General features: G+C 41.7%; 1 protein-coding gene across 12 annotated transcripts in view; it reads right to left on the reverse strand.

The window, feature by feature from the left end:
• MICAL2 (microtubule associated monooxygenase, calponin and LIM domain containing 2) overlaps positions 1 to 12,621 on the reverse strand; it is a 152,030-nt gene that overhangs the window by 92,933 nt on the left and 46,476 nt on the right. For all 12 annotated transcript variants that reach the window (XR_014160775.1, XR_014160776.1, XR_014160777.1 and 9 more), the window contains exons 4-12: positions 12,336 to 12,452; positions 11,596 to 11,697; positions 8,895 to 9,050; positions 7,396 to 7,496; positions 5,998 to 6,255; positions 4,991 to 5,106; positions 4,006 to 4,132; positions 3,421 to 3,511; positions 3,152 to 3,299 (exon numbers count right to left, since the gene is read on the reverse strand). Coding sequence is in view for 9 of the 12 variants with exons in the window: in XM_081878739.1 (XP_081734865.1) it covers positions 3,152 to 3,299; positions 3,421 to 3,511; positions 4,006 to 4,132; positions 4,991 to 5,106; positions 5,998 to 6,255; positions 7,396 to 7,496; positions 8,895 to 9,050; positions 11,596 to 11,697; positions 12,336 to 12,452 (1,216 nt within the window). In the remaining 3 variants the exon portion in view is untranslated. The remainder of the gene's footprint in view (positions 1 to 3,151; positions 3,300 to 3,420; positions 3,512 to 4,005; positions 4,133 to 4,990; positions 5,107 to 5,997; positions 6,256 to 7,395; positions 7,497 to 8,894; positions 9,051 to 11,595; positions 11,698 to 12,335; positions 12,453 to 12,621) is intronic.

The following is a 12,621-nucleotide window of genomic DNA, read 5'->3' on the forward strand; positions in this document are numbered from 1 at the left end:
CGCTACAATTTCCAGGGTCCCCTGGGAAGAGGGATTGCCTGTTAAACCAAATCTGGAAACTGTAGCTCTGTGAGTGGAACAGGGGTCACCTCTCTGCTGACAACGACAACCAATTCACAATTCAAAAAACCTATATGAAACAACATGTGCCAAACAATAATATGTTGAAACTCCTATCCTAGGAATTGAGGTAGGTATTTCTGTCCCTGGTGCAAACATGGCAAATGCTAGCAGGGAAGGTTGGTGCTTAGAACATAGCAACAGCATGTCTGGACACAATGCTCTCCCCCCCCCCCCAAATCTGATGAACTTTTTCAGTCATATTTTTTTTTGGGGGGGGGGGGAGAAAAAGGCTATATTCTTCCTTTCAAAAGAATACCAATCCCTGTTCCCACCAGCAGAGACCCTGAAAAGGTGCTATCTTGTGATGTCGCATCCTTCCACACAGGTATGGAATCAGAAATGGTCCTGAAGCACACTAAGAGTGGATGTTTGCCACAGTGGTGCAAAGTCTTTAAAAGGCAGCCAGGGTTGGAGTATCCACCACTGTCAAATCAAAGTGTAAATCTTCCGCCCCTAAAGATTTTTAACCATTTCTCCAGCTCACCTCCAAAAACTGCAGCAAATATTTCTCCACTTTTACAGCCAGAGAGAATTAAGCTCTGAAAACAAGGAAATGCCATTGGCTGAGCTCTATTACACATGGATGAATTCCCCTCACCTTTCAAAGGATTTAGCCATTATACTTATGATTTCCTTTCAGGAAGGGGACACAGCTGGTGATATTCAACATGTAACTTGATAAATCAAACCATGCCAGATTGAAGAAGATCCCTAAGCAGTGAACCTGATCTTTGAGAGAGGATGCAATGCTATCCAAAAGCAGATGAGTTCCACAGCCCTGGTTGATTAAACCACCAACCAACAGTGCCCCTCTCTTATCTGGATTCAACTTCAGTATACTAAGCCCCATCCATCTCACTATGGATAATTCAGAGTCAGACATCCTCATCTAACCTTTAACCACATTAGATGAAAAAGGCAGAGTGAGACTGCAGAAGCATACTCATGCTACCTAAACCCCAACTTCCAGAAAACCTCTCCTAGCAGTTTAATGTTGATGTTAAATAGTATGGTGGGCAGAACAGAACTTTGCAGAGCACCATAACAAATGCAATGGATTTATGAAGAAGAAAACTCCATGCTACTTTCAACCCCTCAAACAGAAATGGAAGTCCTTGAGCACAGCATCTCCCACGTTCAACAGGACAGGCCACCCAAAAAGTATACCATGGTCCATGAGATAGGCAATGAGAAGTCCAGATCAATTAGCAAGAGCTAGACTGCACCCTCTCTCAACAAATGTCATCAACCAAGGCAGTTTCAGTTCGCAAGCCATGCCAAATAATGACTGAAATGGGTCTAGGTAATCTCTGTCATCCAGGAATAATTACATGCTTGAGCACCTTAACCTGAACAGGTTGCAGCCAGACAGATCAATTAGTGTCAAAGGAGGCTTCCCCCTTCACCACTTCGCTACTGCCCCCTTCAAGGCAACTAGCAGCACCATACCTTATCTCCTAAAGAGATGCATTTGCCATTTGCTGGTTCCAACCATTCCCTCTCACACTGGTGATAAAAGCCATGGGAAATGGTAAGCCAGACCTTTCTAAGTGCCTTGTCAGCACTATCAGAAAGCAAGAACAGAAAGAGATTCAACAAACTGTCAGAAGGCCCTCAGAATTAAGGAGTGTTGCCATCAAGTCCAAGAGCATAGCCCCAAGCAGCAGCAACAATAAAGACAAGAGGGGGAGGGGGACAACAGTGGAGCACAAGCCCTCCTCCAGTTAGTTCTCAGGTGTTTGTGGCTACTTACTGAAGCAGCCATTTTAACTCTAAGGTGTACTTTCATAGGAGTAAGACAACCCCCCCCCCACAAAACCACCTCCATCCAATCATGTACAGCAGGCATGGCCAAACGTTTGGGACTACAATTCCCATCATCCCTGACCACTGGTCCTGTTAGCTAGGGATGATGGGAGTTGTAGTCCCAAAACAGCTGGAGGGCCAAGTTTGGTCATGCCTGATGTACAGTGTTTAAATCTGCTAGTAAAGACTATTTCTCTAGTAGTGCCATGACCAGATATTTTTGACACTGTCTGCACCTCAAAACAAATCCATGGGGAGGAACGGCTTTAAGGTGTAGGGCCACCCTGAGTTCTTTTCTGCTGCCCCCTAAATAATCTGGGCAGAAGGTTACTTAGGCAGATCACGTTCTTTGGCTTGGGTAACAATACAAAACAGAGCTTAAGGCTTAACATACACATTCTAAAATGTCTTTTATTCAGGCTATCCCCAAAAAATCCCCATATGGCACTAACTGCATGGTTTCTGCATCACTCCCAACTTGGGAGCTGATACAGTCACGGCAGGAATACAAAGACAGCTTCCAGAAGGGGTTTATAATCCAAAGTTCTACATTTGTAACAATGCTTCCAAGTCCCTGGCAAATCAAACTGGCCAAATCATCAGTAGAAGAATGAACACTCATTCTTGAAGGGCCTGGTGAAGGTAATGGTGTAGCACACTACTCTGTGCGTAACAGGCAAGGAAACACCCATAGAACCAACTGTTGGATGTCTCCCCAGGGTTTGGATCCTTACCATCATAACAAGTCATATCAAGTTGGCCATCCAATACCAATTCAAGAATTGGTAGTGTATATATCCTGAATGTTTTGTGTTGCAGTGAGCCCTTTTGGCACAGACCTAGTAAAGCTATGGGATTCTTTTTTCCGCAAATATCATCTTCCCATGTATATTTGCAAAGAATTATAGCGGTTTCTTGCTTTAAAAAAAAAAAAAAGCAATTCAGACTCCGACAAAAGTAAGCAAAAACGATACAGTTAAAATCTCAAGTAGTAGTTCTTGGAAACTGTATACCTTGCATTTTTACTTTATTTAGTACTGAGCCAAGGACATTCACGAAGGAAAAAACGAGCAAATACATGCTTAGTTGCAAAAAAAAGATGTTAAAAAGGGAAACAAACTCTCCTCACTGTTTTGATTGGCTTTACCCAAGTCTATACTTTTGTAGGTGGCAGAACCTGCAATTAGCTAGCATTACACATATAAAAGACATAAGAACTTACATGAGGTCAGGTCTGAAGCGATGCATAATTGCACATAAGGCAAGGCCACTCCTCCATGAAGTAGTGAGGTCCATGACACTAACATTCCTGTATCCTTCTGTTTGTTTTTGACACCAGGTTAAAAGCTTGTTTGGCCTTATATCAGATTCTGAAATAGCAGATTTAAAATATATATATATATATAGTCACTTGTCCAAAGCTACAAATCTCCCCTCCCCTCACCATTTATAGGATGTAAAAAGCATAATAACAAAACATGCATTTCATACCATGTCTTGAAAGTCCAATTGATCTTCTAATGGAGTCTGCTCTTTCTAGAGGGAATGGCTGAAGCTCATTTGTAATGTACAGATGCTTCACCTAAGGAAAGACACACCCCATAAAATACAATACTTGCTATAACAACCCTGAATTCTCAATCTGCTAATTATTCAGACTCAAAATAGGCCTGTCATACCAACATTTTCCCATCAAGTAACATGAAAGGTTATCAAAATTTCTGACTCAAACCTGGAATATAAACCAGGAGCACCATGATTTATGAAGCCTGATGTGATCATCCTAATTGGGTCTGTATCTCCAAATCTCTCAAATGTTTCGCTTATACAAACATTGCTTTATCTAGGGAATTGGAGGCTGAGTGACTTGACCTTTCTACAAAAGTCAGTCATTTACAGAGCATAGGTAAGCATTCACACTGCTTTCTAGAGCTTGTGGGTTGTATTCAATGTTAGTCATATTCAGAGTAAACCCTCTGAAATTAGCAGACGTAACTAAGGTTCATTAATTTTAATTGGCCTGCTCTTGAGTAGAACTTAGCTGGAGACAGGCATTTCTCATGTACCCCAGCTTACCTGATGAGGTCGAACACAACTTGAGTTCAAGTTTGGATAACGTGTTGCAGGATCAATGGTGTACTGGTCAAAGTTCTTAGTGATATTTTCAGGTGTCGTCTGAGGTAATAGCCTATAAATGCTTTCTCTGGAAGGTAAAAACAAAAGGTTGCAAGTGTGTGTGTGTGCTTTCTATCTTACAGTGTTTTCTTTACCTTATGTACTCCCTGCATATATTTAGAATGTCGAACACAATACTTGAACACATTGTCTAAACATGATAAATGACTGGGGTGGGAACAACTGAGACAGACGTTAAGTATGTCTTCCTCAAGCAGGAAAATAGCTAGGAAGAAATAAGATTACATCACCCAAGATCATATGGCTTTGATTTTTTCCCCCTTCACACAAGGAAGCAGCTCCTTCAACCACAAAACAGCATCGGATATAGATTCACCCAATCATTATTAGTCAGTGAGGATTCCAAGTACGACTGTACTATCTTTTTGTCATCCACAAACATGCTTTCTCAGCCCTTATATGCCCTTTCTCTAAGTCCAGACTCTTGCCTTCATTACTCAACACACAAAATGCCATCCTAATAAATCCTCAGCAGCTCTTTGATTCTTACTTACTTATTTAGTATTCTGCCCTTCATCCAAAGGCCTCAGGGCTCTTCACAACAGAAAAACACAAAACCTGCTGAAGACATTCTTATTTAGACATGCCTACCCAGATGTTCATAATGTTTGTGAGAGTTTTTATTTGCCTTAGTCTGGTCTATTTTGGTTTTGACTTTCTGTGTGTTTTAAATTATGGTTGTAATTTTTTTAATAACAATTTTACTGTTTCACTTTTTTTTGTAAACTACTTTGAGGCCGTTCTACAATGAAGCAGTACATAAATTTAAATAAATAAATAAAATGGATCAACCCAGGCCCCTGAAAAATCGAAGTTTGCTTGGTTTCACTGTAATACATGGGAAGAACAAACAAGAGATGCCAACCTTTCCGCAAGGATATCAAGTGGATGCTTTCCTTGGGCCCAACTTTTCACCATCCACGCTGTGTCAAACGCAGCCAGGAACCCTCTTGCACAACCAGTGCCCATGGGCCAGAACGGCTGTGAAATAACATCAACATATTAGATGAAATCTAACATCATGATCATTCTGAAATGACCACACAGCTATTACTGTGCTCTTCAGAATGGTAGAAAACTGTTCTTAGAGACTTCAAATCAGCAACTCCACCATATTGGCACAAAACATTTAATCAATATGTCCCCTAATGTGGTGACTGGTTAAAGTATCTGCTTACAAGTCACATATGATATCATCCTGCCAAATGGAAAAGACAAATGCCCACAGAATGTAGTGGAGTTAGTAAAAAGCTCTAGATCCACAGGGGCCTATATCCATTTGCTGGGAGAATGTAAGGGATTCCACCGATGTGAGCTAACATGTCCAAATCAAACTTATTGTTTTTCATTGTAGCCTGAACAGGCAAAATTCAAATCCTACTTCTGTTCTCTTGGGAACAATGGACCCTCTCCAATGTTGCAGCTCTGCTGGTGAAACAAACTTCCATGTGCATGATGGAGCCTCCTTCTCCTCTCTTTTCCCCTCCAGCTCCCCACCCCACTCCCCCAATCAATCAGCTCTGGAGAGTTGGGGGAACGTCCAGAGCAGATATGGGGGTACATGGAGATAAGGAGAGGAAACTGAAGCCCCATTGGGTCAGCAGAACTATGTGTGTGGAGCACTAGATACAACCCAATGAAGATCTTATGTTCCATATTATTTAAAATTAACAAACTCACTATGATTTGGCACAAGCCATGTATTTACATAAGATCCTGGAACTCCAGCTTTTAAATAAAAAATAACTTTCGAGCTCTCATGGCTGCACAGCTTTGAATATGTAATTGCTAAAATCTCCAAGGTGTTCCATGGTATCAAAGAAGCCACCTGCCTAAACTTTTTTTTTAAAAAGGGTGACAACGACACACTACCTCTAGTAAACTGTCTCCAACAAGAGCAACCAACAGCTGGTGTCTGTGTCTCTCGCGTATTAATGCAGCATTTTCAGAGGCATACATGGAAGTAAAATCAAACATGGCTACATCTGGTTGACCGTAGTGATTAATTGCAAAATCCAAGGCAGGCAGTTGGTAATCGGTTGCAAAATCGGCAGCTTCTCTTGCATAGGACAGCAGATTGTCTTGGTCTACGTTTTCCCCACAGAGTAGCATTTCAGTATCAATATAATCCTACATTGGAAGACAAAACTATATCATTAGAGATCTTTGGATGTTTGCACAACTGCTACACAAAAAAGATTATGATATTCCACATGGGAAGAACTGAAGGTTTGATAAGATTCAGGTTATATTCTGACTTCTTTCTTTTAAAAATGTATTGATGTATTTATCTTATGTTACTCAGTATATTTAAGTCAAGTTTAGAGACCATGATCTGGCTTTCACGCAATACTAGATTAAACCATGGATCCTTTTGCTGTCATGCTACCTAGGGATAAAACATGGTTGGGCTTAGTTATGTCTGAACCTGACCCTATTGTGTGTCTCATGCCAAATAAACCATGAGCCTGGAGCCAAGGTTTGATCTCGGCTTACCACTCATGATTTGTCTGGGGAAAGCAGAATACAAGGCTTGGATTGGATGTAATGCTAAGCCAAACCATGGTTTAGCCCTGTGGAGCTCAGCAGCAGCAGAACTGGGGAAGGAGTGCTGTGGTCGTAACCACGCCCCTGGAAACCTGCCTGTTTGTTTATTCACACTAAATCCAGGTGAAGGGATTGAAGGTAAGATCAGATTCACCCATCAGCTGATGAGAGAATGGAACTGTGCTTTCGAATGATCTCTCCTCTATGCTCCTCCTTCAAACCACCACGATTCGAAGGAGGAAATTCAGGGTACCCAGTAGTGTGCTGCAATCCTCCCATCAGCTGATGGACTGGTGGGAACTCACCTTGCTGGATCCAAGGAACAACTGGGAGCTTTGAGCTTGTTCTTTTGAAGTCCTACCCCTACACACTCACATACAGTGTCAGGTATAGGGTAATGGGTGGGGCTTCCTGAAAATGGCCTGGGGGACCACATTTGGTCTGCAAGATGTAAGTTCAACACTCCTGGGGTAATACAAAGTGTGAGTGATATGTATATATTTAAAGGTTTATTTGATTGGGATGATTACATGGTTTATTGGGTTGGATACTAGCCAAGTGCATGCTCCCTCCTCACCTCTCCTCTTGTGCCCCTGGGGTAAGTGAAGCTACCTTTCTTAAACCACAGCTTCCTGTGACATCTGAAGAAGGAAACTGTGGTTTATAGGCTCCCTCCAAGCTAGCATATGATAGAAAGGCCTTAACCCACATTTGAATACCTACATCGATTATGACGCCCTTCTCCAAAAGGCTCTGCTTTTTTGCAGTCATCACAAAATAGTGGGTGCTATCTTTATAGTAAACAATATTCTCCAGGTCAATTCCTAGGGAAGAAAGATATTTCACACACAAAGCACCAGAAACACAATACATTCAACAAATGACAGTTTAAACCATAATTAAAATCAGCAGTGGTTAAGAGCTTGCAAACAAATGCCATGCTATTACAAACGTACAATCTGCACAAGCATATCAGCTTGCCAGAGGAAATAATTCTCTTCCCTCTCCTCATGCTCTGCTGTGTGTGTTTATGGGGGGGGGGGGTCTCCTGATCCCTTTGGAGCCAATTTTGCGGGAGTGCAGAACTAGAAGATGAGGAAAAGCCCCACTGTGCAAGCCCTTGCACATCACTTCTGCTCACAATATTTGTTAGGTGACTCCCGCCTTATACATTCTCTTAGAAAACAGTAATTACATAGCCATAGATACCTCCCTAGGAAGGGAGTTCTAAACATGTGGTGCCACCACCAAAAAGGCTCTGCCCCGGCACCTGTTGATCCCTCAGATCTTACTTGCATACCAAACAGCAGGTTCTCAGGTGCCAATTCTGAATTTCAGGCAGGTTTATAGCTGTGCAAATTTCTCCTTTATCTACTCAACATTTGGCACAAACCTGTTCCTTATTTTAGGAGCACAGAACAGTTGTAATGATTTGTTTACTTCAAAACTCCAATGCAGCTGGATCACAGCCAAATTGTATCCATCTCATGTTTATTTCAAAGAATACTGTGAATTAGCTCCTGTGCAGCTAATCAGCATTTCCAGTTGTGTATTTTAATAGTTTTTATAAAGGTCATCAAAACAATGGTCTACGCTTCTACTTAGCTCTAACTGGTTTGAATTTACTCACATCTACTAGGCTCCTAATTGTACATTTAATAAATGTCTACAGTGATGCCAAAAATGAGTATGAGTAACTGAGATATATTTACAACAGCAGCCACAACAACAAGAGACTTCCTCTTGGTTCCTAAACTGCATTTTCACAGGAAGTTGATACTGCGAAGGTACATTGGGCTGAAAGATGGCCAGACCCAGCTCAAAACCGGTCAGTCATGGATCATGTTTCTTCAACTCTCAGAGTTAACAGCAGAGTTAACAGAGTCAAACAGCATATAGCTAATCATATAGCAAGAAAAACAACAAGCCATAAAATATTGGCTAAATTTCATGCGCACCACACAGGCCTTAGGTACTCAGGGGGGGAAATCTGTGCTACTGAAAATATTTGTGTACACTTTAAGAAAGAAATTTACAAAACTTCATGTAAGAGACGCAACTGGGGGAGAATAAGGATAAATATATCTGCTTTCAGTAGTCTGAAATGAAGTAATCGCCATCACTCAATTTAGTAACTGGTACAGAACTGCTAGTGAGTTAGGTTCTCTTATTATTCTTTATTTTCCTTTGCCATGGAGGAAAAAAAAGATCAGATAACCCACCTGTGTCTTCTTTCAGATCTTGGAAGAATTTTTGATTGAAGATGAAAGCAACACCACTGATCTCCTCCACCTTAGCTTCTGCTGTTGTATTTCTGTTTATAAAGTTGGCAGTGATTGCAATCGCCAGCTTTCCACGAAATTCCTTCCTCCTAAAGCCTAGTACAGAAAAGCAACCCAACCATCATTCATCTGCTGCTCAGCTCTAACCAAAGTATTTTCATAAGTTTAAGATGAAAAGCAAAAAGCATCATCTCTCACAGTGCAATTTTTAAATTAGCCATTTGTTCAACTCTTAGCTAATAACTGTAAAAATACAAACTTCTGGCAGTAGCTGGTTGATGGTTCTCAGTCCAAGATTATGTCTTTCTGGTACCTGTCTGGAAGAAAGCTCACCCCCCACCCCAAATATTGTTTTTGAGGATCATAAATTAACATCAACTCCTACGGTGTTGCTACTGTGCGCACTTTCCTCATTCAATTATCCCAGCCAAATTCTGATTCATTGTATAATAATATCCTGCTTCACCTATTTCAAGTTCCTCCTTTCTGCTTCCCTATTACCTGTTTATTAGTTGAAACCACACCTGCTACAAAGTAGTTGCCTTATCACCCAAGGCAGATTCCTCATGTTAGTCATCTTGCCAAACCTCAATTCCTCTCCTTTTCCACCACAGGCATATTTTCATCTTTCAAATCCTTTGTGAACGTTGTACTTACAACCCACTTAACAGCCAGGATGGGGATCCTGTGGCCCTCAAGACATTGCTTGACTACAATTCCCATCATTCCTGGTCATTGATTGTCAGGGAACTGCCATCGGAAGAACAGGCGGTGGAAAGGCTCCAGGAGAATAGGAGAGACTCTGCAGCAGAAGAGGGAACCAGTAGGGGGGGAGCAGGAGCTCCAAGGGAAAGGGAGTCGGAGGGGAGGCTCTGGGATACTTCCAGTGAGAACAGTGAGGAGGTATCAAGGCCCCCTTTAGGGACCCCCACCCCTCGCCGGAAACTGTCACGCAGAGAATCCAGGAGACGCGTTTCCGTTAAGCAGCTTTTATGTTGGAAACGCTTCCGCAGACGCCCACAGTCGGATTCTACCAGCGACTGACGGAGCCATGCCAAAGGGCTCCGCTCAAGGCAGAGCTTTGCTACGCTGAGCAAACTCTGAGGGACCAAGCTTTTAAGCACAAGCAGCTCATTATCCCATCATATTGGTCATGGTGGCTGGGAGTGATGGGAACTGGAGTCCAACAACACCTGCAGGTCCGTAGGTTCCCCTTTCCTGCTTAACACTTTGTGCTTCCATTTCTGCCCATTTTCTTCCATCCTCCGCCTTGAAACCAGCCCTGTATATCTTCCTTTGCTTCCGCATAACCCAATGCAGCATGGGTGCTGATGGGAGGTTTTTTTCCTTAAAAGTAAGAGCCACATGGAGAGTGATTTTCATGCGGGGAGATAAACGTCTTCTCCATGATGCAGTCCTAAAGTCCACATTCAGTGTTAATTTTAAAAAACACTGATGCTGTGGACTAGATATGCAATGAAATGTGCATCGGCCCCCATAAAGGGAGTCATGTTTCCCATGACACAGGGACCCAAACTTCTCATGATGTTCACCCGCATGATTCTTCCCCCTGTCCCAAGTGGTTTTGTTTTTGGAATGAAGAACAACTCAACAGAGTTGCCTGACTCCCTTACTGGTTGCCCACACAAAATGCTCCCCTCCCACAATCTGGTTTCTCACCAGTGGGGAGGAAAGTTACATGGAATACAACTGAGCCTCATGAGTCACTTGGGCTTAAGAACCCCTTAGAACTATTCAACAGGTTCAGTGCACCAATGTTTCCTAAGTGTATAAAGGGCAGAGAGGAGATACACTCGTGTTCTCAAAAATGAAACTGGCATGCACCAGGGTCCTACAATTCCCCATGGCATCTACTCCCATTGCCTTTGGTGTTTCACTGGCATTTCTTGATAAGCCAAATTTTAAAAAAATCACCTAATTAAGTCCAATGGGAGTACATACTTAACTAGGTTGGTTCATGTGATATGGCTAGCAAGAACTGCTCAACTACTGTCTCATTGAGAGAAGCCGACTCAGAGGGTTGGAATTTTCCCTAATTATTATTTTGCAGCTATTGCAACAGAATATTCCTTTCCTTCAGCTGTTTCTTCTTCCTCAAATCCTTGCCCTAAGTGACTGTTCTTAAAATCATATCTTCCTAATTATTCCTTCAGACGTCTTCACCAGATCCCCAGCAGGCACTGTAGGTGATGATTATTTTGAATACACATGGCCTACAACACAAAATGTAGGCCATTGTTGACTTGCTTGTGCCGTTCCTGATAAAACCATGAAACCTTTCTGTCAGGTATTATTCCACAATGTAAAAAAAAAAATGAAATAAAAAATCCACAAGCACAATGTGATACACAGCTGTTAATGTATTTTACGATGAATGGTGTTTTAACTTGGTTTTTAATGCCACATTTTATAAACATTGTTAGCTGCTCTGGTTCTGTTTGAAGGCAAGTAGAATAAAAGCAATATATATGACAATAAAATGACTTTTAAAAGCAAGAATGTAACTTTTCTGTAAAAAACTAAAAAAGCAGTAATTTAAAACCAGTCATTATCCCACTTCTACAGCCATTCCTGTAGTAAGAAAACAAGCAGGCATTTTGCTACAACTTTTACAACATACCTTCCAAGCTGTTTCTGCGGCCGTCGGCACCAATAACAACATCAAATTCATATTCTGACAAAGGATGATCCATTGGGAGAAATTCAGCACGCCAACCTATTTCTGAAAGGAGTAGGTCAGTCAGCCACACAAGTGGTCAAACAGTGAGTAATTCAAACTGCATTGTCAACACCTGTGGGCTCCAAGCAACACGAGAGAAGTCCATGTAAAGACTGCACAGCACAGCCAGCCCTACCATGAGGTAAACTGAGAAAATTACCTCAGGTAGCAAGAGGGCAGCATATTTAAACCGCAGCTCACATCCCTATTGTCACTGCCTGTTGTTCTGAGGAAAGGGGCCCTTCCACAGAGAGAGGCATACTAGGTTAGGTGGTCCATGGAAGCTAAACATTTTTTTAAAAAGTTAAAAGTTGCTAAAATAAAATTAAGCTTTCAACTAATTTTGAAGGAGAATTTCTAGCTGTGGAAGCAAAGCCAAGGCAGTGCAATCACCCTCTTGCCCAGAAAACCTTGCTCCAGGCATCCTTGAACTTATTGGAGAAAACATTCAAACTCCATTCAAGCAAGCTGAACTGAAGTTTATTTGGCATAAGGTATAGCCAAAATGCCAATAGAAAGAGACCAAACAGATTTAAATTAAATGCGCTCACTCACACCAAGCAGAATACCCAATTCCTTAAGGTTTAAACTGATCGCCTTATTTCTGTGCAATACTTTTCTTAACGAAAGTCATGCCATACTTTGATTTTCTTGATCTTCAGGAGGTTCCAAAACTTTCACAAATTCTAAATTCACGTGGATTTCAACTCCCAACATAAGTGCAACCTTGAAGAGGATGAGCTGAAGCTGCCTAATACCTGCAAAAGAGAAACAATATGGTTATTTTAGGATGTGCATTAGTCAACATTTGAACGTACGTTTCATTGCAGTGGCAGATATACTTGTTTCCTAATACAGTGAAGGCCTTCAGAAGAAAAAGCACTCCAATGTTGCTATTTTCAGTTTAGCCAACTGATTTGCTAATTC

This window comes from Podarcis erhardii (assembly GCF_964252035.2).
Source record: "Podarcis erhardii genome assembly, chromosome: 1".
Classification (NCBI taxonomy): Eukaryota; Metazoa; Chordata; class Lepidosauria; order Squamata; family Lacertidae; genus Podarcis; species Podarcis erhardii.